The sequence below is a fragment of the Ovis canadensis genome, chromosome 18 (assembly GCF_042477335.2).
Source record: "Ovis canadensis isolate MfBH-ARS-UI-01 breed Bighorn chromosome 18, ARS-UI_OviCan_v2, whole genome shotgun sequence".
Taxonomy (NCBI): domain Eukaryota; kingdom Metazoa; phylum Chordata; class Mammalia; order Artiodactyla; family Bovidae; genus Ovis; species Ovis canadensis.
The window spans coordinates 44,825,331-44,852,032 of record NC_091262.1 but is presented as its reverse complement, the minus strand read 5'-3'; the positions used below and the strand labels follow the sequence as shown (position 1 = coordinate 44,852,032).

General features: G+C 43.7%; 1 protein-coding gene, 1 long non-coding RNA gene and 1 other non-coding gene across 3 annotated transcripts in view; 1 reads left to right on the top strand and 2 right to left on the bottom strand.

Moving 5' to 3' along the window:
* Window positions 1–52: 52 nt before the first annotated feature.
* On the bottom strand, window positions 53–25,002 carry FBXO22 (F-box protein 22). The gene is made up of 7 exons (XM_069560123.1): window positions 24,716–25,002; window positions 24,188–24,326; window positions 14,480–14,567; window positions 13,520–13,615; window positions 11,390–11,554; window positions 4,004–4,169; window positions 53–1,277 (listed from the first exon to the last, which is right to left on the bottom strand). Exons 1-7 carry the CDS (start codon window positions 24,859–24,861, stop codon window positions 860–862), a joined length of 1,218 nt encoding a protein of 405 aa, XP_069416224.1. The 5' UTR covers window positions 24,862–25,002; the 3' UTR covers window positions 53–859.
* Window positions 77–200, bottom strand: LOC138424024 (small nucleolar RNA SNORA3/SNORA45 family). The gene has a single exon (XR_011250598.1). It is a non-coding gene; the product is annotated as a small nucleolar RNA SNORA3/SNORA45 family (small nucleolar RNA).
* The window catches only part of LOC138423796 (uncharacterized), a 42,500-nt gene continuing 40,213 nt past the window's right edge, over window positions 24,416–26,702 (top strand). The window contains exon 1 of the long non-coding RNA XR_011250452.1: window positions 24,416–25,068. This is a non-coding gene — a long non-coding RNA (uncharacterized lncRNA). The remainder of the gene's footprint in view (window positions 25,069–26,702) is intronic.

The following is a 26,702-nucleotide window of genomic DNA, read 5'->3' as shown; positions in this document are numbered from 1 at the left end:
ATCTGCCAACTAGCTATATAGAAGTAGATGAAAAAAGAATCTTCCGATGCGGTTTTTTTTTTCAGTCTCAACATTGATGTTTATTTGCTGGTGACTATGCCCCGAGGGCTACAGTGAGTGACTAAGGTCAGCAGTTACTCTTCAAGGACTCTAGCACACAAAGGCAGCAGCTGATACCCAAGTGTGACTCTAGCCTCGATCCCTTGTCCATGTTGCAATGTCTTTACTGAGGGAAAAGGAAAATGTTTTCCCTTATAATAGAATATGGATTAGTCTTGGCAGTTCATTTGACTAAGCAACTTTATAGAGTACTAAAACAAAACAGTTCTTTAATACTTATCAAGTAAAAAGTCAGTAATAATTTTGTTACAGCTTCTGAAAAGCATGGTGAAACTGTAAAGCAGAGAAAAATTTATCAAGCCATTTGTATAGTTTTCTCTTTTATTAAGGAAGAAAAAAATCTTCATGATTCTGCTGAAAGATCATCTCACACTGCAGAGGTAGTCATGGAATGTCTCAGCTCTCCTTCCAGTGATGGATCCTTTCTCAATCTTTCCATGCAGAAGACTATGTAAAGTCCTGTCATACAGCAGTCACACAGCCTGGTGCAATAGTCATAATCGGTTCGCTTGTGCCTGATGTAAAAGTTCTCAACTCTGGGTCCCTGTTATGTTATATACAAAGTTATCCTTCCTCTAATACATTAAAAACTACCAAAAAAATCTTTAGAGTGTCAAAGCTACAAAACAGATACATATAAAGTTTCTTCTGTCTGAAATATACACCTCCCAAGTTTCCATTTTCCAGAAAAGGCAGAGCCTACAAGTTATATATTGTGAAAGCCACTTTACAGGTGGCTTTATTTAGATGACCCAAGATGAATCAGTGCCATTATTGTTGTATAGCTGTGAAATAGATCATTATAGTTAAACTCATTACATTTCTTCAATATGAAGTTCCCAGTGACTATGCGATCACATCCAATTTCTCCATTTCCAAAGAAGCCAAATAAAGGAACACTAGGAAAAAACTTTCTAAATGCATCAGCCTCCACATTCTTCTTGGCTCTGTAATACTGAGAACCCCTGCCGACGCATGCAAACATGAAACCGATGGTGTTCTGCTCCGGAATGTTCGCTGCCTTGAGGCGCTGCATGGCAGCGTCAGCAGCCTTCTCGTCGTTGACATCCTCGTTGAGAAGCACTGTGGCACCCTGGACTTGCTGTCCACTAAATGACAGTCCGACCACACCAGTGGCATCAATGTCCAGGGGGCTCCTAGGAAATGAAATCAGAAAAGTGGCAACGTGTCATGAAACAATTCAGGTTTACAGTGTGAAAGAAAGCAAGCTCCTCCCAATTCTCACTGGTTGAGCAGTGCCGCCTTAATTTACGGTTAGTCTCAGGTGCTCTCTCCCCGAGCAGAGGTAAGGTAGAAAGGGTTAAAAATGAAACTACTGAAATTAATACAATGAAAGAATGCAGAAGGCAGATCTGTGGAGAAGAAAGCAATTATTTCTTCAGTCATAGATACAAAGGGGCCAATGCATCACCACAAAGATTTCTAAAATCCAGCCTGAGCTTTAGAGGGGCACAGAGCATCCTCACCTTACCCTCTTCCTTAAAAAGGAACCTTACAACTTTACTCATATATACAATGCTGAAGCTTTTGGCATTATTTACAGCTTCAGTACCTTTTTATCCCCTACCTCAGCTTGTCAAATTTTAAAAGAGGTGTATTAAATATTCACTCATGGAGGATAATTTTATTAGAACCCATAATTCCAGAAGTTTTAGCTCTCTTCTATTTGGTCCATAAAGAAACAGGTTACATTGCTGTGTCTTATTTATTGCTTTGAGCCAATAATTTAGTTTAATCTGAAGGAAAAAATCATATATTTTGTTTCTATTTACCTGGCATTTTTAAAAATAAATACTTTATGGTTACTAAAGAAAATATAAACAGTGTTAATAAAGTTGTTAACACCCACTGGGGGAAACCAAGCAAGTACCTTTTTTTATCAGGCTTAGCAACACCTGAGTCTGTGAACTGGCAGGATTCACTGGGTTAATAAGAAACTGAGACTTAAAAGGCTTAAGCAGTAAGTCCCTTAAGGCTAACCAGTGGCAAAACCAGTTTCTGAGGGGCAGAATCCATCTTCTGAGTCTGCTGCTGCTCCTTTAACTTTATTACATTTCCTCGTCGGTGTACAATGGCAACAGGTGTCTCCTGCCTAAAAGAATTAGTCATCTTTTTTTCAGAGGGAGAGGGGTTCATATCTGGACACCATTAAAATGAAGCACTGACAGACACTCAGTGACTTCCCTTACTCAATGACACAGTGTAAAGACCACACTAATGGGTCACGTAAAAGGTAATGATTGCTGGAGGGTGTATTTCCCCATATTAGGTATAAAGGGTATATTATATACAGGCAGCCATGCTAAACTAACTGGCCAGCATCTCAGATGTTACATGTCTGAATGAGTTGGCATTTCAAAGATAAACTGTAAGTTAAATCACCACTGCCCCATCCGTATATAATTTAAAAGTAAAAGACAATAAGGAAGATTAAACAAGAGGGGAAATAGCCCACAGACAGCTACCAAGAATCAGGTATACTTATGCATGAAATCCAGTGCTCAGAGTTCACTGCACTTGGCTTTCCTCCCTTCTTCCTCAAGTTCCAAGAAACTCAACTTAGCATCTGCTTTCCCTGACCTGTCGGTGCTGACAACCAGGATGGAGATTATGACTAGGATGATTTAAACTGCTCTTAAAGATACTGATCTCTAACAGTCTGTCTCCATGTCACTGCTCTAGGATCCAAATACTAAGAATGAATACAGAAATAACGAGGTCTGCAGGAAATATTTGGGGTCGGGAGGAATGTTTCATTTTCTTCCTTTTGGGAACAGCTGGTATTTATGTCCACTTAATCAGCTGAAACTCAAAATACTACATACTTTCATTGGAAATGGAAAAGTAGTAATGGTTCAAGATAGAAGAGCAAATATTTTTATCTTTGAAAACAGACGCCTTAGTAATAAAATCAAAGAGATATCATTTTTGAACTTGAAAAAGCCTTTCAAAAGATCTAGTATTGTATTTCCCAAAATGTGTCCCAAGTAATATTGCTTATACATGGAATCTGAAAAAATGGTACAAACGAACTGATTTACAAAACAGAAATAGTCACAGATGTAGAAGACAAACAGGGTTATCAAGGGGGAAGGCGGGGTATAAACTGGGAGGCTGGGATGGACACATACACACTACTGTATATAAAGTAGGTAACTGTATAGCACAGGGAAGCCTGTTCAACACTCTAATGGCCTAAATGGGACTAGAATCTTAAAAGAGTGGATATATGTATCACTGATCCACTTTGCTTAGACCTGAAACTAACACTACATTGTAAATCAACTATACTCCAATAAAATTTTTTTTTAAAAATCTAATACAATATTTTAAAAAAATGTGTGCTGAATAATACCAGTAGGCCTGCAAGATGCTTTACGTATAAAAGGTTCTGTGGCCAAATGTATTTAAGAACTGCCACAAGTAACAGTATTACCCTTCCCTCTAAAAGATCCAAAGTACTGAGCACAGTACTGGAGGCTCCAAGAAGTTTTACCACAAAGCTGTGCTACTGAACCACACATTTCCTTTAGAGGAGAACAGAACCAGAGAGGAAGTGAAATGCGGCAGTTACAGAGTGATGGAGCCATCAAGGAAACGCAATAAACAATGAGGAAAGTCAATTTTAAGGAGAGTTTAAGTCCAACTAAGAATAAATTCCTAAAAGGATAACATACGTAAGTTTTGTTCTTCAAAGATAAGCAGAATTATGTTGTGTAAGCCCTTCAACCTATGTCTATTGCAAAATGGAATGAACTATTAGCAATCCTTTAAACATGATTTTTTTAAAAACCCAAAGTAATGTAAAGCTGAGAACATAACCCATCACATGCAGAAGAAGCCAAAAGCACATCAGACATACTTTTCAGAAGTCAGTGATGCCAGGTTGTCCACCTGGCCTCCAGCCAAGATGACATTCATATCACTGAACGTGCTGACGACTCGCTGCAGGTAATCACTGGCTCCCACCTTACAGCAGTTATAGCCAAATACAAGGACCACACGAAGCTCAGGGTTATCGACAAGACCTGCAGAACAACGGAGAGTGACCATTTTAAAAAGAGAGTCTCTGAAAGAAATCTTTAAAAAGGAATTGTGAATTATTTTTCAAGATGAAATGTTATTGCTAATATCTTATATGCCTAATTAAGTGCAACTTAGTGTGTAAGCTGTCAAGTCTTCCATTTTTTTTGCAAGCTCTGCTGCTGCTAAGTCTCTTCAGTTGTGTCCGACTCTGTGCGACCTCACAGACGGCAGCCCACCAGGCTCCCACATCCCTGGGATTCTCCAGGCAAGAACACTGGAGTGGGCTGCCATTTCCTTCTCTAATGCATGGAAGCGAAAAGTGAAGGTGAAGTCACTCAGTCGTGTCTGACTCTTTGTGACCACGTGGACTGCAGCCTGCCAGCCTCCTCCGTCCATGGGATTTTCCAGGCAAGAGTACTGGAGTGGAGTGCCATTGCCTTCTCTGTTGCAAGCTCTAACATTACTCAAAACCTTTGCTATAATTAATTTTTAACCATTAAGAAAATTAAATGGCTATTTGAAAATAATATAGTCAACATTCAACACAAATAAGGAAGTAGCTGTGTAACTGAGCAGCATCCCTTGGTGGGCCTGGGTACAAGCCATCTCCACTCAGGCCGCCACCTGGCATGGGAGGGAACACTGGTTTACAGAACAGAGTTAGATGCAGTGGGAATTTAAACGTCCAGAGAAAATGAGACGCCACTAACCACCTGTGGAGGGTTGAATGTGATCTCCCCACCACATTCCCAGGAACGAAGAATGTGACCTAACTTGGGAAAAGGGTCTGTGCAGATGTGATTAAGGATCTTGAGATGCGATCATCGGAATTGTCCAGGTAGGCCCTAAATGCTACACAAGTATCCTTACTAGAGAAACAGACAGAAGAGGCAATGTGACCTCAGAAGCAGGGACTGAAACGATGCCACCATGAGGAACGTCAGCGGCACCAGAAGGAGGAAGAGAAAAGAGATCCCCGCCCCCGCAGCCGCCAGAGGGAGCAGCTCCACCAACACCGATGCAGCCTTCTGGCCTCTGCACTGTGACAGAATAAATGGTGCTTTAAGCCACGGAAGTTTGCGGTAATTTGCTACAGCAGCCTTAGGAAACCAAAACACCATTAAAATACAGGCCTTATCCACATTTTCCAGGAGAGAGAAGGTGGATTAACCATGGGAAACTCATTCCAAAGCAGGGAAACACTCAATTCTGGAGCCCTTCTGGGATGTAATTCTGGAATGAAAAGCAGCTACCACTAGAGGGCAGCACAAGCTGGCCAGGAGGCAGCAGGGCACACACATCCCCGACAAGCTCCCAGGCTTTCATATGTGCCTCTGGCACCCTGTTCATAGACTATCATCAATTTAAAAGGTGACAAACAGGTGGCTCTGGGGCAGGAAAAAGAAAAAAAAAATCAAACACCTGACCCCCTATTCGAGTATCCACTGACTCAGCCAGAGGACTTCCATCTTCACAGGATAAAGGCTGCCTGAAGTAAAGCTCACTCAAGCAGACTGGGGTGGGGCGGAGGTGAACGACCAGTTCCTAACACGAAGTAATGACCTCTCTAGGGAGACTGCCTCTGGTCCATTTCTAATTCTCTCCACAGCGCAGCACTGCTTTGGAGAGTAAGAAAGTGCCCCATGGACTGTCGCCTGCTAGGGTCTTCCAACCATGGGTTTTCCCGGGCAAGAATACCTGAGTGGGTTGCCATTTCCTTCTCCAGGGGATCTTCCCGACCCAGGGATCGAACCTGGTCGCCTGCACTGCAGGCAGGCTCTTTACTGTCTGAGCCACCAGGGAAACCCACATTGCAGGGAGAGTAAAGAATATTAGTAAAAGCCAGTACTTTCAAGACCCCAAACCATTACTAAAGGCTCTTTTTCTCCACACAGACCAGGCCAGCAAATTTTCAGAAAATGTTGTGGGTTTTTTTTTTTCCAGAATGACTATTTAGACTTAGAAGAGGCCTGTGGGGTCAACAGTGTAGTCTTATTTTACAAATAAAGGCTGCTCATCTCAAGAAAGTGACTGGCCCAGGACATCTTAGCAGACTAGACCCACATCTCGACTCTCAGTTTTAAGTTTCAGAAACCTAAAGACTTCTAATCTCTCCCCTTCCTACTGTTTTCTAAGCTCTAGACTCTTTTACAGTTGCCGACTAGGCACCACCCTCATTCAGCCACTGCATACCCAGTGCTTTCAATGTCTTCCTCCAGTGGTCTCGTTCTATAGCAGACCACGCAAACACACTAATTTAGAAACCAGACTCACTTCCCTCCACCCAACTTAGAGAACAAGTCCACCGTAGCCCAGGCTGGCTGCCTGTCAAGGCAGACAGGTCTCTATCATATACCGGAAGGAAGGTTCAAACGCCACGCCACTCAACATTGAGAGGTCTAAGATAAATGAGCCTGAGAAGATGACCACCCAGCTCACTTTGGGGTAAATCCTGGCAGTGCCTTCAGTCCTGCCTCTGGTGAAACGAGGGGGTCCTCTACTCGGTACAAGTGTCTCAGAACTTTCAACTTCAAGAAAGCAGGCTAGCCATCTTCCCAGCTCTGATGTTTGCTGGGCAGACGACACACTCAACCAGTGATCTCCAGTTCCCTGTTCGGGGAAATCCAGCGAGAGACGGAAGTCAGCAGACTGAGTGCCTGAAGGGCGCGTGGGCTACCCATTCCTTTGGCAGCCCTAAACACTGTTCAGTTGCACACAGCGCTCAGCGACCAGACCTCATTGGTTTGGATCCTACCACTGTTGTTTTAAGGAATCAAGAGTTGGGGTGATGCCACTGGTGTTCATAGAGAGACATGGTACAAAACAGCTTGAAAAACTCAACGTACTTACCGTAAGGGCATTTGGATCCACTAGAATCTATCACAGTTCTCGGAAGACTGGGTCGAGTTCTACTTCTGTCCTGGCTCGGCAAACCCGCACCTCAGGTACTACCCATGGCCCTGGCTGCCCCATGCCCCTCCTACACGCGAGCCTCAGCTCAGTTCCTCCACAGATCGTCTACATACCTTTTTTGTAAGCTGCCTTAAATTCATTTTGAAATAAGGCAGAATATAAATTCATTACAGGTATCATCAAGCTAGAAGGTTAAAAGGAAAAAACTAAAATCTAGACACCAAGACCAGCATCAGATTCAGGAAAGCCTACTATGAAGAACTATTCCAAAGATTGGCCAGAACTGCCTGAAAAATCTCTAGGTCTGTGTGTTCAGATTTCTGTTCTTTTTAGAGAAACCTCTTTCTGAAGACAGCTCTTTTATGAACTATGTGAAAGTGATATAATCTAAATGCATGTAGAGTGTCGATAATTACTTTAAACAGGTACACAACAAGCAACAAAGATTTACAGCACAGGGAACAATGCCCTGGTGGCTCAGCTGGTAAAGAACCCGCCTGCAATTCATAAGACCCCAGTCCGATTCCTGGGTCGGGAAGATCCGCTGGAGAAGGGAGAGGCTACCCACTCCAGTCTTCTTGGGCTTCTCCGGGGGCTCAGCTGGTAAGGAATCCGCCTGCACTGCGGGAGGCCTGGGAATCCCTGGGTTGGGAAGATCCCCTGGAGAAGGGAATGGCTGCTGGGAGGGACATGCTGACATCACGTCAGTGTCAACCATGAATAAGCAACATCAGCTGCTGAACCTCCTTCCCCTCCTCCTCCAATTACTGTGCCAGCTCCTGTTTCTTCAATCACCTTGGTGTTCCCAAATTTCCATCTGTGGTTGAGACCATTCTCTTGAGCTTCAGACCCACGTATTAACTGTCGAATCAGTGTTCCCATCTCCAATTCAACGTGTCCACCCCAGAGCTGGTCATCTGGCTCTTCTGGCCTCTGCCCCGTCTATTCCGCTCCTCAGCATGCCCACAGTGGCAGAAACTCAGGCGACAACACTGTCACCATCCTCGTTTTCAGCTCCCAACATTTAAGTCCATCACCTCAACCTCGATTCCACCTCGAAACTTCATCGTGAAGCCATCCGTGCCTCCACAGGTCCACGTGCCACAGCCACAACAGCCTCTCTTGTGTCCCGCCAAACTGAACACACCACAGCCAGAGGGGCAGTTTCAGAAGACTTAGCTGGCTGTGTCCCTCCTCTGCCTCGAGTCCTGGCTTGCCGCTGCCCTTATGTATGTAAAAATCCTTAGTGTGTCCCTGCAAGGCAGAGCCGGTCCCAGCCTGCCTCCTGGCTCACACCACACTCCCCCACCTTCCATCTCACCGTTCTCCAGACACACTGGAATTCCTTACATTTCATAAATGAGCCAGTGGCTGCACAGCAGTCCCGAAGGTGAGCTGCCAGGCTCTTTCTATTTCCTGTCCTTTGATCTGTTTTTGTCAATAACCTGGAAAGAAGGCACAATACTTCTACGATCCTCTTCCTGACTCCACATGTGAGGGACCCCTGCCCACTCCAGTTCACTCCTCCTCCGGGCTCTGCCCAAATGTCACTTTCCCAAGACCCCAGGGTGGATTAAGTCCCGTGCTTATGTTTCCCAGCACTTCTGTGCGTCCACTTGGTGACACTCACACATCGGTGTACTGCATTCAAAGTCGGCCTGGCCTGCTGAACCGGGAGCCCCAGGAGGCATCTCCACAGCCCCGCACATGCCGGACTGGCGGAGGAGCTGCACACAAACAGTTTCCAATGAACCAACACTGGCTGTTACGGAACATGCGTGTTTCTGCTTTCACTTCAAAAGACTCAAGTGTTGGCCCATCTACACGTGTATATCTATATATTTTTTTTCATTCCAGAGACTATTTTTTAACACGGGGTGGATACCATACAGATCTCAGAACAACCTGTGTCTCTTTCGGGTTTCACTTGTGGTTCAATCGGTAAGGAATCTGGCTGCAATGCAGGAGATCGGAGTTTGATCCCAGGTGGGGAAGACCCCCTGGAGAAGGAAATGGCAACCCACTCCAGTATTCTTGCCTGGGAAATTCCACGGACCGAGGAGCCTGGTGGGCTACAGTCCATGGGGTCACGAGAGTCGGACACAACTTAGCGACTAAACCACCACCACGCCTCTTTTAAAAAACGTGCCATTTTTTGTAAGTTCTTCAAAAAGAACGTAACCAGGGTGTGTGGCCACGTGTGTGTGTATTATTTATGTGTATGCCGCTGCTAAGTCGCTTCAGTCGTGTCCGACTCTGTGCGACCCCGTAGACGGCAGCCCACCAGGCTCCCCTGTCCGTGAGATTCTCCAGGCAAGAGCACTGGAGTGGGTTGCCATTTCCTTCTCCAATGCATGAAAGTGAAGTTGCTCAGTCGTGTCCGACTCTTCGCGACTCCATGGACTGCAGCCTACCAGGCTCCTCCATCCATGGGATTTTCCAGGCAAGAGTACTGGAGTGGGGTGCCATTGCCTTCTCCTATATATATATATGTATATTTATATATATAAAGTAATATGTCCTGGGAGGCTGGGTCTGATTATGACACACCCTATGTACAAGGTCTACAAGGACTAATCTCATGCGAGGTCCCTGCCCGCAGAGACACCGCCCATCTCGCAGGAGGCTGAGGGGGCTTTGTTTATTCACCACAGGCTTTCCACACTCCACCTTCTACTCAGAGCAGCCAAGTCTACAATGCAGAGGAACACAGCCCAGGTGCCAAATCTGGCCCCCTGCCTTTGCATAGAAAGTTTTACTGGAACAAAGCTGATTTTTGGTGCACTGTCTACAGTTGCTTCTGTGCTCCAATGGCAGAGCTGAATAGATGCCACTAGGCTGCGTGACTGGCTAAGCCTGGAACAGTCACTACCTGGCCTTTAGAGAAAGTGTGTGTGCTGAGCCTGTGGGACACTTGCAGGGACGGGGTGCCGTCCACGGCCACAGAACACAGCTGACGAGCTGCTCTGGGTGTCCGGCTCAGGGCTGCAGGCTGGCGCTCTGTGGAGAAGGGGTGCCCACATCCCAGCCTCCAACCACTCCCTCCCTGCCCACCTCAAATGCCTCCATCTTCCTGTCCACATACAAGGCAACAGTCCAAACAGAGAAGCATGAAAAACAGTACGGGAAAGAATAGAGATTAGCATCTCAATCTAGGCAAAGCCTGTTTCCAGAAGGTCATGAACAGCATGAAAACAATGTCTTGGAATAAGTCAAAACTGTTGACAGCAAACAGTTCAGGGAAAGGACACCAATAAAATCACGTCACAGAGCAGAAAAATGCGGGACTCTTTCCATCAGTTTTCTGATTCCTATACTTAGAGCCACAATGCAAACAAGGTCTAACACAAACCTAATAACTATTTGATTATAAAATAGATGGTTACTCCCACTCAAGATTTTGAGTCTTTCTTATAAATGGACAAAACTAGGCCTCTAGCTTCAAGCAGCACTACCATGAAGACCTCAACCATGGATCCCCAGGCTGCTTTAAAACAGAAGAGAGCATGCCCAGGAGGCACCATACTCACTTCTGGACAAAAAACAAGAGACAGCACACAAGAAGAAACCACAGGACCTTCAGCAGAAGCACCAAGTCAAAGGCCAAACAAGCTCCCCCAACAAGTTAACCCCAATCAGTTCACCCGCAGAGGTAGATGACAGGCCTTAGCACTGCTTTGCTTGAACAGTCAGCTTAATGCTTACTATATTAAATTACGCTTTCTCATTAGTGCTTAGAAACTGAGCCAACCCTTTTTATCAACTCTCATGCATGACCTGTCTGCATCAGCCAAGTCTCCTGCCTGGTATTTCCTAGTAAACCTTTGTCTGACAGACTTTGCTTTAACTTATACTATCTCTAAAACGTATCAAATTCATCACACTTATTTCTTTCTAATTAGTCGATATAGAACTAACCTGTATCTTCTAGTTTTTTTTTAAACAAATGCTTATTACTATCACAAAAGAGAAATAAAACCTTAAACTTTTCACCTTCAAAAAACAAAACAGGACAAAATGATAAGAAAATATTCAAAGAGGAAGAAGTCCTTCAAAATTCAGAATTAAATACAAGTGAGTTTTTATCAATGGAGTATTTGTGGAAAATTCATCTCTAGTTCTCTCAGGTTTTAATGTAAGTAAAATAACTTAAAAAGTGGATCTATTCTATCAAAAATATTGCACCAGCCTCTGTTAATCACTAGTTTGAACTGTCCACATCTGTAGTAACTTGTACTTAATTCAGACTCTCGGGAACAAACAAAATCAATCAACAATATGGGCAACTAATGGTAACATAACAACTTACCTACTTCAGTGAGTTGATGCCTTTCTAGTGTTAATTTCTTTGGATCCTTAATAAAATGAAAGGGCTTTATTTTTATTCCATCAATTTGAGGAAATAATAGAGCAAAACCAGATTCTCCAATTTCTATTTCCTGAGGTCGATTGCTACGTGATCCTATTGGTGTCACTAGGAAAGAAGTGAAACAATTTTGTGAACAAATTCAATGAAGACAGACGTTTCAGCTCATATAAATTACCCAGCCACACCTAGGTAACTGCGGCTTAGTTTACTAGCATAATCAATGAGATAATAGGCCAATACCCAAGAAAAAACTTCTCAGCTTTCACATTTTTAGAAGTATAAGGTCATGATGCCTACGGTTTACTCTCAAACTATTTAGAAAGAAATGTTTTCATAAACACAGAAGAAGCACATGTTTTTCACAATGGTGAACTAGATGAAGGCATATGGGTGTTTATTGTACTATTCTATTATTCTACCACCTTTTCTATAGATTTGAAGTTTTTCCAAATAAAAAGTTGGGGAGGTAGTAATTATAACTTCACAGCAATTCTACTTCAAAAAAAGTTATCACCAATGGCTGTTTTAGAAATAGTTACTAATTGTAGCCTAAGAAAAAGGAATCCAATCAGCTGTCGTGGTGGAAGCGTTGCTGTGACAGGTGTGGAACTGGCTCAAAGACAGCACTCAGCTGCAGGGGAACAAGAATCAGCGGGCGGACTGGAGTGGGTCCAGGTCCCAAATAAAGGGAGCGGGAATGATACTCCCTCCCAACATCAAGATAACACGGGAACTTAGGGAGAAAGATGAGCAATGCTCTGAGCGTGAGAGGAAGGCTTCAGGTAGACTGCCCACCCCTCACTATGGGGTCACGGAGGCAAGGGTGTCGCCCGGGTCTGCCTGCCCTCTCCTGTCCCTGACCCCCAACTCAAATTTTAGACTTTCTACCTGGTCGTGCTTTGAGGAAGTCACAGCAGGCAGCGTGATTGCCCACACAGAGGCCCAACAAAATTATGTAAGAACTCAAAGCTGTTTCTATAGAAGCATTTGATAATAACTAATAATGGGTAACTAGATCACTCATTTAAGGAAAAATTAAGAGTTAAAATCAGTCACTGCCATCATTTTTCAATCCAATGAGAAACAAAATTTGTGATGACAGGGCTGATATAATACAGGAGTAGGAGGTAATTGCATAGACAGTTCCCATCAACCATGTATTTACCCCTACTTGCCTGTGAGTACTTGAAATCCTTTGTACTTCCTTGCACAGAACTTAATATCCAATCAAAAGTCTCTCAGTGAAGATTAAAAATGCCAATTATGGAGTACTACTGAGTGCAACAAAGTGAAGGATCATAGCTACCATTTACTCACTGCTTACTACACGCCTCTGGTCTAAATACTGCACGTGTGCAATTCACTGACTGCTCAGACTCTCTGGGAAAGGTACTGTCAATCACCCCCATGTCAGAGAGGGGGAAACTGAAGCTCCATGAGGTCAGCGAACTCGCTCAACGTCATGCAGACACTTGAGTGGTACAGCTGGGGTTTCCACCCGGGGATCGGAGCCACTGGACCGTGATGGCCTCAACAGGCTCTCATTCCCGCACGAGCTAGAGAACAGTCAAAAATAATTAAAAGCGGCAAACATTCACCAGGAGCAAACCTAGAAAAAAAACTTCACGCTATAAGCTTCAAAGAGTGGCAGCCAAGGAGAGAAAAAGAAGTGTCTGAGGCAGGTTGAAGGCAGCGCCTGTCCAGGCCGACCTCACCTCCACCCACCAGGAACAGTTCTGGCTGAACTGCCAGAAGTGAGAATTCTCACTAATACTTTCTGATTTGTAGAGAGGAGGAATGAGATCTTTGTCTTCCTCTGAATGGCTACTGGCAAGATATGAATTATTAATACACACAGCTTATATGGACGACCCTGAGACTTGAAAATATTAACCACAGTAACCTAAGGAACATGAATGTACGTCAAATATAACTTGAAGGTATATAAGGCTAACTTTATTGTACTTTGGATGGCCAAAAACATAAATCTGCTTTAAGCTACAAATAACCCACCGATCCATAGGACCCCATTTTAATGGAAGGCAGGAAATCAAGTTGGTATTCTCTCACCTACAATTCCTGGGGTCACAATCCCAAGGACTTGGCATTGTTTTGGGAAGAGCTTCTCAAGGGCAAACGCTGCTTCCATAGTAGTTCTTTTCCTGGCTGCAGTAATACAGAAGAAGATTATCCAGGTCATCCACTTAAGGTCAAATTTGATGAGGAAAATAAAAGCAAATATTACAGTTTAAGTCACTTTACACTAGAACACATTACAAGGACGTCTAAAAGCTTTGATTAAAAATAAAAGTCGTGTTTTGTTGTTGTTGTTGTTGTTGTTGTGAGTCCCTGTTTTATACGTTAAATTCTAAATCTGACCTTCAGCATTGCCAGTTTGTCTTTTCCAGTTGTTCACATACTGCTTTTGCCTCAATGGCATCAGCAGTAGCAGCTGAATTTCAGATCTACTATTGTTTCTGTTAAGCTGATATGAAATCATGACTTTTCTAGAGCACAGTCATCTGGAATCAAATCACACACTGATAATCCACTGAGTCTTAACTCTGGGGTCAGTGTGCCCATCACGGGACACAGTCTGCCTCTTCACTTAGCAGGCCAAGAAGAATGCACAGTCCTGCCAGAGAAGGACCATTAGGTAAATGCTCATCCAACACAATGAAAGGCTTGAACGGCCACAGACAGACATTCTGTTTTAATAGTAAAAAACAAATGCCTGCACATGCAAGTATTTCAAAATGAGGAAACACCTTTCCAAAGAACTTGTGTCAACTGTGCCACAAGGTTTAGAATCTCTGGATAGAATCTCTGAATCTTTAGCCTGCAAGGTCTGCAATCTCTGAAGCAAACGGTTCCTCAAAAGTTCAGAGACAACTATATTCATGCATTCTTCAGGGAGCAGGCCCAGAGCCTCAGAAAGTCAGTAACTCTCAGGATGAAAACAGTACTTAGCTCCAAACAGAGGTACATAAGGAAGCAAACGAATCCAAAACTTTCTCCTTTGATGCTCACCTCTCTTATGGCCACGACACTCCTCCAGATTAATGAAATTTTCCGAATCCGCCATGTAAAGAACTGTCTGTGGTAATATATGGACATTCTGCAAAGGAAAAAAGGAGAAAAGAAAAAAAAAAAAAACAAACAGAATTTGGTCACACAGGTCTACAGATGCTTTTGTGGAGCTTTCAGGCTCTGCCCTGACCCCAACTGCTGCTGCCCTACCTTTCTTCAGGTCAGTGCTGGTGTTTTGAGTCCATCTACTCACTCATTTTTCACTTACGCTCTTTCACTTTCAGTTCATTCATCTGTGGAACATATATTATTTCTTCAGGTCACATTCATTCCAGCCTGGCTGAAGAAGTTCACTTTCACAATAATTTCAGCTCTTAGACAAAAACATTAAGTACCAGCAAAAGATCCCACTGGCTTTATGTGAACAGGTATCACAGCAACAGAAACATCTCAGCAACAGAGGAAAAGTATACAGACTGGCATCACTCCTCTTTTCTTTGCCCAATTAGATAATCCAGGCCTTCATTTCCGGCTTGCCGACTAGTTTCCCACAGGAGTCTCTCGCTCACCATTATCTGGGCAAGCTCACTTCTGTCTTTACCCTTCTGCAGCTTTCTTCCTTTTGCTGAAGATTGTTTTTCTCCTAAGAAAGAGCTAAGTGCCGCACTCCACAAAACCTTTCCTAGACTTCCTGAGGACCTCTGCCCTCGTATGCGACGCCCCTGACATCCCAGTCATTCCTACTTGTGCCTTATCTCTTGCGAGGGACAGCTCTAAGCCCGTACAACCTGGGCTTATTGAGACTCATGTTTTCCACCGAAATACATATAACTGACAAGTGGCAAAACAGTTCAACTGAATGAAAAGGGTGAACATAGTTTTCCTCCTAAGCTGGTTACTTTCAAAGATTTTTACTATCAAAATGGAAGGAAGAAGACAGCATTCAGCAAAGCCTCAACAGCAGTTAAATGGAAAAGAAATGCGGATCTAGGAAAGTTAGGTGGTTTTGGAGCAGATTCCATATAGACAAACTCAGAAAAGATACTGAGACAATGATGACCCTGTAGTGGCCTCAGGGCTGGAAAATAAACTATGGATATAGTTTCCGTGGTCCACAAGGCATCTTCAAAGAATATAATTTGGGGGAGTAGGGGGCAAGATAACAGTAATAAGACCTTCAGCCCACATCCTACCACAGAAACTCCAAATTTACAATTATTTACAGAGGAACTACTGATGGGAACAACCTCACGTCTAATGGAAAAAAATTTCCTCAGCTGAAGACATACAGCAGGAATCCCCATGAGAAGGCAGAAGGGGGAAACTGGAGTAGGCCACACCCTGAACAGGCAACCTACAAATGTGAGGGTAATCACAACTGCAGAGGCTGTCCCCAGGGAGCAAGGGATACGAGCCCCACACTGGACCCCCAGCCCATGGGTCGTAAAGCCAGGCAGATGAGGCCCCAGAACCTCTGGCTCCGAAGGCCAGGAAGGCTTGTGTACAGAAGAGCCAGAGGGCTGGAGGAAACAGACTCTATTCACAAAGGGTGTACACAAAATCTCACATGCTCTGAGTCCAAGCGCAGAGGCAGTAACTTGAAAGGAGGCTGGGTCAGATCTTGGAGAGCCTCCCAGAAAAGCAGGAGGCAACGAGGACTCTCCCCTAGGGACAGAGATGCTAGCAGCAGCCATTCTGGGGAGCGTGTTCTACCAGGAGGACCCTGATGCCACTAGCACCACTGTGGAGTCCCTCCTCCAGCCTATGAGTGCCACGGGCTTACCTACCTACCAGCCCTGGTCCTCCCTTGGCCACAAAGCCAACTTCACTGGAACCCAACTTCACTGGAACCCAACCCCACCCGCCAGCAGCTGGCACCTCCACATGAGCTCCTGGCAGCCAACCGGGCTTGGGGGCCAGCCCTGCCTACCAGCACACCCACAGCAGTCAGCTCTGCCTCAGGAGATGAACCCTCGCAGCCCACATTAGGGGTACTCCTAGAGGATACAGCTCTGGTGATCAGAGAGAACTGTGCTTCTGGGCCCCCTAGGACATCTCCTGCTTCTCCAAGATCAGGAAGCGTAACTGATCTACCCGATATAAAGAACTAAAAACAGAAAATCAGGAAATATGAGGTGACAGAGCAGTATGTTCCCAACGAAGGAACAAAACAAAATCCCAGAGGGAGAACTAAGCGAAATGAGATAAGCGATCTCCCTGATACAGAGCTCACGGCACTGACCATCAAGATGCTCAATGAACTCAGGAGAAGAATGGATGAACACAGTGAGGAGCTCAAGAGTGACTTGTAAAGAACCATCAGATCTGAGAAACACAGTAGCTGCAACAAACTTAGCTACACTAGAAGGAATCAGCAGCTGATTAGACGATACAGAGAAACGGGCGAGTGAAGTAAAAGAGTAGCAGAAACATCTCAAGCTGAAAAGAAAAAGAAAAAAAAAATCTTAACTGACAGTAGTTTAAAAAAATCTCTGGGATAACATCAAGAGTACTAACATTCACATTATAGGAATCCCAGAAGTTGAGGAGAGAGAAAGTGATGAGAGAAGTTACTGGAAGAATAATAGCTAAAAACTTCCCTAACCTGGGGAAGGAATATCCAGATCCAGAAAGCACAGATCCCAAACAAGAAGAATTCAAAGAGGTCCACACCAAGGCACATTATAATTCAAAAGGCAAAACTTAAAGCGAGACTCTTCAAAGCAGCAAGAGAAAAACAACTAGTTATGTACAACGGAACTCCCATAACATGGTCAGTTGACTTTTCAGCAGAAATTTTGCAGGGCAGAAGGGAGCAGCAAAGTATGTTCGATGTGATGAAAGGAAAAAACCCACACTCAGGAGTGGTCTATTCGGCAAGGCTATCATTCAGATTTGAAAGAGCAATAAAGAGTTTCACAGACAAGCAAAACCTGAGTTCAGCACCTCTAAGTAGAATTTACAAGAAATGTTTAAGAGACTTCTCTAAACACCTCACCTGGAAATATAAACATCTAGAAGGAAGGTTAAAAGACAAAAGTAGAGTAAAGTCATCAATATCCACAAAAAGTTGTTAAGGGATACAGAAACCAAAAAAAGGGAAACTACGATGTCAGAAATAATTAAGGCTGGGGGTGGATGCACGTTAGTTTGAATGTGTTCAAACTTGAGAATCACCACCTTAAAATAATCACACACACAGAGGACAAAGGAATCCAAACTTAACACTAAAGATAGTCATGACATCACAAGGGAAGCAAGCGAAAGGAGGGAAAAAGGAACTACGTCAACAATCAGAAAACAGTGAACAGGGATAAGTACGCACTTAATCTATTATCACTTTCAATGTAAATGAACTAAATGCTCCAACCAAAACACACAGACTGGCTGAATGGGTAAAAAAAAAATAAGACCCATATATATGCTGCCTACAAGAAACTCACTTCAGATCTAAAGACGCACACTGAGAGTAATGGGATGGAGAAAAAGTGTTCCATGGAAATGGATATGAAAAGCAAGACAGGTAGCACTACTTTGATAAAGAGATTGATACCACAAGATATGACAACTGTAAATACATATGCACCCAGAAAGAGAACACCTAAATACATAAAGCAAACAGAAACAAAGGGAGAAAGTGCCAGTAACATCACAATAGTTGGGAACTTTAACACCCCACTTATATCAATGCACAGATTATCCAGAGAGAAAATCAATAGGAAGCACTGGCCTTGAACAATACATTAGGACAGATAGACTCAACAGATATAACATATAGAACATTCCATCCAAAAGCAGCAGAATACACATTTTCAAGTGTACCTGGAACATTCTCAAGGATAGATGATATGCTAGGCCACAGAACAAGTCTCAATAAACTAAGAAGTCAGAAATCATATCAAGAATCTTTTCTGACCACAAGACTAGACATTAACCACAACAAAACAAAACACTGGTAGGCCACATATGCAACTAAGTAACCAATGGGCAACTGAAGAAATCAAATACCTGCTGACAAATGAAAATGTAAACACAACCCCAAATCTGTGGAATGCAGCAAAAGCGGTTCTAAGGGCTAAGTGTACAGCAATGCAAGCCTACCTCAGAATACAAGAAAAGTCACAATTTAAAAACCCTAATCTTACACCTAAGTGAACTAGAAAAAGAACACAAAAAAACCCAAAGTTAGCCAGAAAATCATAAAGCTTAGAGCAGAAATAAATGAAATAGAGACAGTAAGATCATAAAAAAAGATCAAAGAAACTAAGAGCTGGTTCTGTAAAGATAAAACTGAAAAACTAGCCATACTCATCAAGAGAGAGAGCCCAAATCAATAAAATAAATTGAACAAGGAGATATTACAACTGACCCCAGAAAAATACAAAAAGATTCAAAGAGATTACTATGAGCAACTATATGCCAACAAGATAAACACCTAGAAGAAAGGGATAAACTTCTAGCAACACATAACCTCCCAAGAGTGAATCAGAATGAAACAGAAAAAATGAACAAACCAATTACTGACAATGAAACTGAATCAGAAATTTAAAAACTCCCAACAGACAAAAGTTCAGGACCATAGAGCTTCACCAGTGAATTCTATACCAAACATTTAGAGTTAACACCTACCCTACGCAAATTATTCCCTAAAAATGAAGAGGAAGAACGGCTTCCAAACTCATGACACATACCCTGTACCAAAACCAAAGACACCACAAAAAAGGAAAATTACAAGCGAATATCCCTGATGAACAAAGATTCAAAACTTCTTAAAAAAAAAATCAGCACATCAAATTCAATAATACATTAAAAGAGTCATGTACATGATTAAGTGAAATTTATCCCAGGGATGCAAGGATAGTTCAATGTATGCAAATCAGTCCATGTAATACACCACATTAACAAAATGAAGAATAAATACCTGGTCATCTCAATAAATGCAGAAAATTTTTTGACACTACTCAGTATCCATTTATGAAAATAACTGCACAAACTGGAGACAGAGGGAACACACATCTACACATAGGACAAAAATCACACTCAACAGTGCAAAGCTGAACGCAAACATTTCATAACACAAGGAAAAAGACAAAGATGCCCGCTCTTGCCACTTACTCTCAACATAGTATGGCAAGTTCAAGCCATGGCAATCAGACAAGAAAAAGAAACAAAAGGATACAAATTTGAAAGGAAGAAGTACAACTGCCACTGTCTGCAGATAACATACTACTACACATAGAAAACCCTTAAGACACTACCAGAAAAAACTATTACAGCTACTAAATGAATTCAGTAAAGTTGCAGGATCCAAAATTAATATACAGAAATTGGTTGTGTTTCTATACGCTAACAATGAACTATCAGAAAGAGAAACAAAGAAAATAATCCCCAAAGAATAAAGTAACTAGGAGTAAAATAACCAAGATTTAAAGGACTTACACTCGGAAAATCTTAAGACACCGATGAAAGAAACTGAAGATGGCACACGTGAACAATATCCTGAGGTCACCAAGTGCAGGGACACTGTGAAAACGACCATATGCCCCAGCGTCATCTACACAGCGCAATCCCTACCAACATACCAATGACATGTCCACAAAACCACAACAAACAACCCTAAAATTTGTTCTGATTACTGTAATATCGTTTGAAATCATGGAACATGATACCTCCAGCCTTGCTCTTTTTTCTCAAGGTTGTTTTGGCTATGCAGGGTCTTTTGTGTTTCCATACAGATTTTAGAGGCTAAAATCAGAACTATCATTTGACCAGCAATTCCACTGCTGGGTATTTTTCTGAAGGGAAAAAGAAAAATATTTTGATAAGATATATGCTGTAAAGAGCAATATTGCATAGGAACTTGGAATGTTAGATCCATGAATCAAGGCACATAGGAAGTGGTCAAACAGGAGATGGTAGGCGTGAACATCGACATTTTAGGAATCAGCAAACTCAAATAGACTGGAATGTGTGAATTTAACTCAGATGACCATTATATCTACTACTGTGGGCAAGAATCCCTTAGAAGAAATGGAATAGCCATCACAATCAACAAAAGAGTCTGAAATGCAGTACTTGGATGCAATCTCAAAAACGACAGAATGATCTCTGTTCGTTCCCAAAGCAAATCATTCAATATCACAGTAATCCAAGTCTATGCCCCAACCAGTAACGCTGAAGAAGCTGAAGTTGAACAGTTCTAAGAAGACCTACAAGACCTTTTAGAACTAACACCTAAAAAAGATGTCCTTTTCATTATAGGGGACTGGAATGCAAAAGTAGGGGGTCAAGAAATACCTGTAGTAACAGGCAAATTTGTCCTTGGAGTACAGAATGAAGAAAGGCAAAGGCTAATAGAGTTTTCCCAAGAGAATGCACTGGTCATACCAAACACCCTCTTCCAACAACACAAGAGAACATTCTACACATAGACCTCACCACATGGTCAATGCCGAAATCAGGCTGATTATATTCTTTGCAGCCAAAGAGCGAGAAGCTCTATACAGTCAGTAAAAACAAGACCAGGAGTTGACTGTGGCTCAGATCATGAACTCCTTATTGGAAAATTCAGACTTAAATTGAAGAAAGTACAGAAAACCACTACACCATTCAGGTATGACCTAAATCAAATCCCTTATGATTATACAGTGGAAGCGACAAATAGATTCAAGGGATGAGATCTGATAGACAGAGTGTCTGAGGAACTATGGATGGAGGTTCATGACACTGTACAGGAGGCAGGGATCAAGACCATCCCCCCAAAAAAGAAATCCAGAGAGGCAAAATGGTCATCTGAGGAGGCCTTACAAATAGCTGTGAATAGAAAAGAAGTGAAAGGCAAAGGAGAAAAGGAAAGATATACCCATCTGAATGCAGAGTTCCAAAGAATAGCAAGGAGAGATAAGAAAGCCTTCCTCAGCAATCAATGCAAAGAAATAGAGGAAAAGAACAGAATGGGAAAGACTAGAGATCGCTTCAAGAAAATGAGAGATACCAAGGGAACATTTCTCACAAAGATGGGACACAGTAAAGGGTAGAAATGGTGTGGACCTAACAGAAGCAGAAGATATTAAGAAGAGGTGGCGAAACTACACAGCAGAACTGTACAAAAAAGATCTTCACCACCCAGATAATTACAATGGTGTGATCACCAACCTAGAGCCAGACATTCTGGAATGTGAAGTCAAGTGGGCCTTAGGAAGCATCACTATGAACAAAGCTAGTGGAGGTGATGGAATTCCAGTTGAGCTATTTCAGATCCTGAAAGATGATGCTGTGAAAGTGCTACACTGAATATGCCAGCAAATTTGGAAAACTCAGCAGTGGCCACAGGACTGGAAAACGTCAGGCAATGCCAAAGAATGCTCAAACTAACGCACAATTGTACTCATCTCACACGGTAGCAAAGTAATGCTCAAAATTCTTCAAGCCAGGCTTCAACAGTACGTGAACCGTGAACTACCAGATGTTCAAGCTAGAAAAGGCAGAGGAACCAGAGATCAAACTGCCAACATCCACTGGATCATGGAAAAAGCAAGAGTGTTTCAGAAGAATATCTACTTCTGCTTTATTGACTATGCCAAAGCCTTTGACTGTGTGGACCACAACAAACTCTGGAAAATTCTAAGAGATGGGAATACCAGACCATCTGACCTGCCTCTTGAGAAATCTGTATGAAGATCAGGAAGCAACAGTTAGAACTGAACATCGAACAACAGACTGGTTCCAAATAGGGAAAGGACTACGTCAAGGCTGTATATTGTCTCCCTGCTTATTTAACTTCTATGCAGAGTACATTATGAGAAACACTGGGCTGGATGAAGCACAAGCTGAAATCAAGACTGCCGGGAGAAATATCAATAATCTCAGATATGCAGATGATACCACCCTTATGGCAGAAAGTAAAGAAATAAAGAGCCCCTTGATGAAAGTGAAAGAGGAGAGTGAAAAATTTGGCTTAAAGCTCAACAGTCAGAAAACTAAGATCATGGCATCTGGTCCCATCACTTCATGACAAATAGATGGGGAAAGAGTGGAAATTGTAATAGACTTTATTTTCCTGGGCTCCAAAATCACTGCAGATGGTGACTGCAGCCATGAAATTAAAAGACCTTTGCTCCTTGGAAGAAAAGTTATGACCCACCTAGACAGCATATGAAAAAAGAGACATTACTTTGCCAACAAAGGTCCATCTAGTCAAAGCTTTGGTTTTTCCCGTAGTCATGTATGGATGTGAGAATTGGACTATAAAGAAAGCTGAGTGTCGAAAAATTGATGCTTTTGAACTGTGCTGTTGGAGAAGACTCTTGAGAGTCCCTTGGACTTGGAGATCCAACCAGTCCATTCTAAAGGAGATCAGTCCTGAACATTCATTGGAAGGTCTGATGCTGATGCTAAAACTCTTAATACTTTGGCCACCTGATGCAAAGAACTGACTCATTAGAAAAGACCCTGATGCTGGGAAAGACTGAAGGTGGGAGAAGGGGACTACAGAGGATGAGACGTTTGGATGGCATCACCAACTGAATGGGCATGAGTTTGAGTAAACTCCAGAAGTTAGCGATGGACAGGGAGGCCTGGCATGCTGCAGTCCATGAGGTCACAAAGAATGGGATAGGACTGAGTGACTGACTGAACTGAACTGATGCACTGCAGCATTATTTACAATAGCCAAGAGATGGAAGCAACCTAGGTGCTCACCAAGAGATGAAATGGATATAAATGTGGTACACTTATACCTAGACAGCGTATTAGAAAGTAGAGACATCACTTTGCCCACAAAGATCTGTATCGTCAAAGCTATGGTTTTTCAGGTAGTCATATACCGATGTGAGGACTGGACCATAAAGAAAGCTGAGTGCAGAAAAACTGATGCTTTCGAATTGTGGTGCTGGAGAAGTCCAAATTCCTTGCACTGCAGAGATCAAACCAATCGATCCTAAAGGAAATTAACCCTGAAGATTCATTGGAAGGCCTGATGCTGAAGCTGAATATCCACCTCTTTGGCCACCTGATGTGCAGAGCCTATTAACTGGAAAAGATCCTGATGCTGGGAAAGACTGAAGGCAAAAGAAGGGAGCAGCAGAGGATGAGTTGGTTAGATACCATCACTGACTCAATGGCACTTTGAATAAACTCTGGGAGTTGGTGATGGACAGGGAGGCCTGGCATGCTGCAGTCCATGGGGTTGCAGAGTCAGACAGGACTGAGCAACTGAACTGAATTGAAAATGCCCAGTATGTGGAGAATGGTCAAAGAAACCATGGCACATCCTTACAATATGCAGTCATTAAAATTGGTGTTTATAAAGTCTTCATGCCCCGAGCAAATTTTCCCTAAATTACAGAATAGCATCACCAACTCAATGGACATGAGTTTGAATAAACTCCGGGAGTTCGTGATGGACACGAAGGCCTGGCGTGCCTGAACTGGAAGCTGTGCTTAACTCTGCGACCCCATGGACTGTGGCCCGCCAGTCTATCCATGGGATTCTCGAGGCAAGAACTGGAGTGGGCAGTTGCCATTTCCTTCTCCAAGGGATCTTCCCAACCCAGGGATCAAACTCAGGTCTCCCGCATTGCAGGTGGTCAACTTCCCGTCTTGAGCCACCAGGGAAGTCAGACCATATACGAATTGTTTTATAGTATTTAATCTCAACGACTGACCCACCAAACTTGCAAAGGACTGTACGCGACACCCCTTACTTGCCTCAAGCTCTTCGGCTACCACGCGGACCAGGCAATGCTGCGCCAGATGGCAGGGATCCGCCGAGAGCGCGGAGATCCAGGTCACATTCCGATGAGTCCGCAACACTCTGCGCACACACTCCCTCCATAAGCGACACACGCTGGGGACGCACACGCACAAAGGACTGTGAACGGACGTTCACTTCCCTTTCTCCCGCAGCTCTCTCTGTACCTCCCTCCGCTCGCCACCACCCATAACCTCAACAGCAGGAGATCGCTACGGGATCCCGAGTCCCCGGGACGGCGAGGCGTGTAGCAGCGGTTCGGAGGCAGAACTGGGGGCGGAGAGAACCGTAGGGGGAAACTGGCTCCTCTGGGAAGGGTCCCCGGGAGCACTACGGCAGGTAGCGCTGGGGTATGGGAGCGCCACCTGGGACACGGGGTCCGGAGCCGGGGTCAGCCCTGGGTCCCGACGGTATCCGCCCACCCGCCAGCCCAGGCAAGCCCGAGGCAAGTCCCGAGGTCAGCTTCCCGCCGCCCCTGCCCTCACCCGGCCACCCGCAGCAACGCCTTAGCAGGCAGGAAGGTGAAGACACGCTCCACCACCTCCGCTAGGTTACTCAGCACGAAGGTACTTCGCGGGTCTGCGGAGGAGGAGCCGCAGCAATCGCCGCCGCCGCCGCCCACCCGCTCCATGCCTCACCAACCCCACCAACCCCACCAACCCCACCAACCCCACCGGGAAACAGTACGGCGGCTCAGAGGGAGCGGCTTAGACAGGGCCCCCGGCGCACTGAGCAGGCGCGCGCGCCACTTCCGGCCGATCCGGGGAGGCGGAACTGCTGCGGGGAAGCCCACGTGACTCCAGGCTAATATGTTTCCGGCGCTGGCCTTGGATGGCAGGTAGGTGTTTGGAAGGGGAGATTGGCGGATTTAGCAGTCCCTCGGGGTAGCAAAGTCGGACAGGACTGAGCGACTAAGCACAGAACACACAGAGTCACGCGTCCTGTAATTCTTCTGGGACTTTCCCGGAAGCTTCACGCAGTCAAACTAGATCCACCTCATTCTGTGCCGCTCACTGCTCTTGTAGCCTCATTTCCAAGTCTTTCATGAATTCTTGGGAGTCAGACTAGAGTGTTGTATCAGTCCTTACAGTCCCAATGTCAGTTAACAACAGCATGAGTCTGATTTTTGAACAGATAGCATATCCTTTTAAAAGTATGAAAATTCCTTTATTCAACACCGTGTAACCTCAAGTTCTGAACCTGTAAATCAGCTTAGAGTACCTACCATTGCTGTGAAACCACGCCCCAAACAGCATTAGTTCCCTGCCTATAGCATGAGATTCACCTGGGAAATACCTTGGCGCGTTCTTGATCCCCATCGCAGGCTTACTATGCGGGCTGGGGCCAGCAGTTGGAGTTTCAGCTTTACTGTGATTTAAATTTACCCCTGATGCAAGTTCAAGTTGAGAACCACAGACAGAAAAATCTAAGCACAACAGATACTGCTGTCTCCCCAGGGAACACCCACTCCTCCTGTAGCTTCCTTGCTAACAAGGCCCTGATCTGGTGCCCAGCTCTTGGCTGGTAAATGTGGTAAGTCTAAAAAAAGCAGGTCTCAAACATTTTGACTTCAGGACTGCTTCACATTCTTAAATAATGATAACGCCAAAGAACTTCTTTATGTGGGTTGTAACTATATTTATCATACTAATTCACTTAAAATAGTTCATACACAGAGTAACATGAAAAAATAACCTTACCAGATCTCCACCCCACTCCCCACTATTGCATAGAGTAGCATCTTTACATCTTATAAACCTGTAACTACTGACATTAGTTAGTATTAGACAGCTGGATCTGCTTCTGAATTCAGTCTGTTCAATATCCCATCTGTCACATCATGTAGCCTCTGGAAAACTCCACTGTACACTTGTGAGAGAATGAGAGTGAAAATATCAAATAATGGTTTAGTGTTGTTTTGACCTTAAAAACCTCCTAAAAGGGTCTCAGGAGTCTCCAGAGTTCTCCAACAAATTATACCTTGAAAACCACTGATCCAAACTAATTATGATAGTTTCATTCTTTTGACCAGCCATTAATTTAGGGGTAGACAAATGCTCTAGTTCTAGGCCAAGAAAAAGTTGTGTTTTTTGGGGGGTGGGAGGGTGGGTAGGGGGACCTCTAAAGACTTTCTCACTTCCTAAGGAGACACTGGACCACAGGGCCATTATCTACCTCTGGATGGATTAAGGTGGCTGCACATTCAAGTCTATCCAAAGATGAAACCAACACAGAAAGGTCTCAAAGCAGCAGAGGTACTACGCCTGGAGTTTTCCTACTTCTGTACTTCTTGTATGTGAGAAATTGACAATTGTGTCAAGAGGCTATGGGTACACTGAACAGGGAACAGATACTGTACCTTGGGGAATTAGGAAAGCGATGAAGAAAGTAGCATTTGAATTTATATTAAAGAATCAGTGTGCACAAGGGAAGAGGTTGAGGAAACCCTGAGTATGCCAAGTCTATACACAA

Bases quoted from the DNA above. Each gene is read 5' to 3' on its own strand.
- FBXO22 (XM_069560123.1), bottom strand. From the start codon at position 24,861: ATGGAGCGGGTGGGCGGCGGCGGCGGCGATTGCTGCGGCTCCTCCTCC. The intron at 24,327-24,715 runs GTGAGGGCAGGG...GTGCGTCCCCAG, and splicing joins GCGTTGCTGCGGGTGGCCGG to CGTGTGTCGCTTATGGAGGG. The intron at 11,555-13,519 runs GTGAGAGAATAC...CTTCTTTCCTAG, and splicing joins TGTGACCCCAGGAATTGTAG to TGACACCAATAGGATCACGT.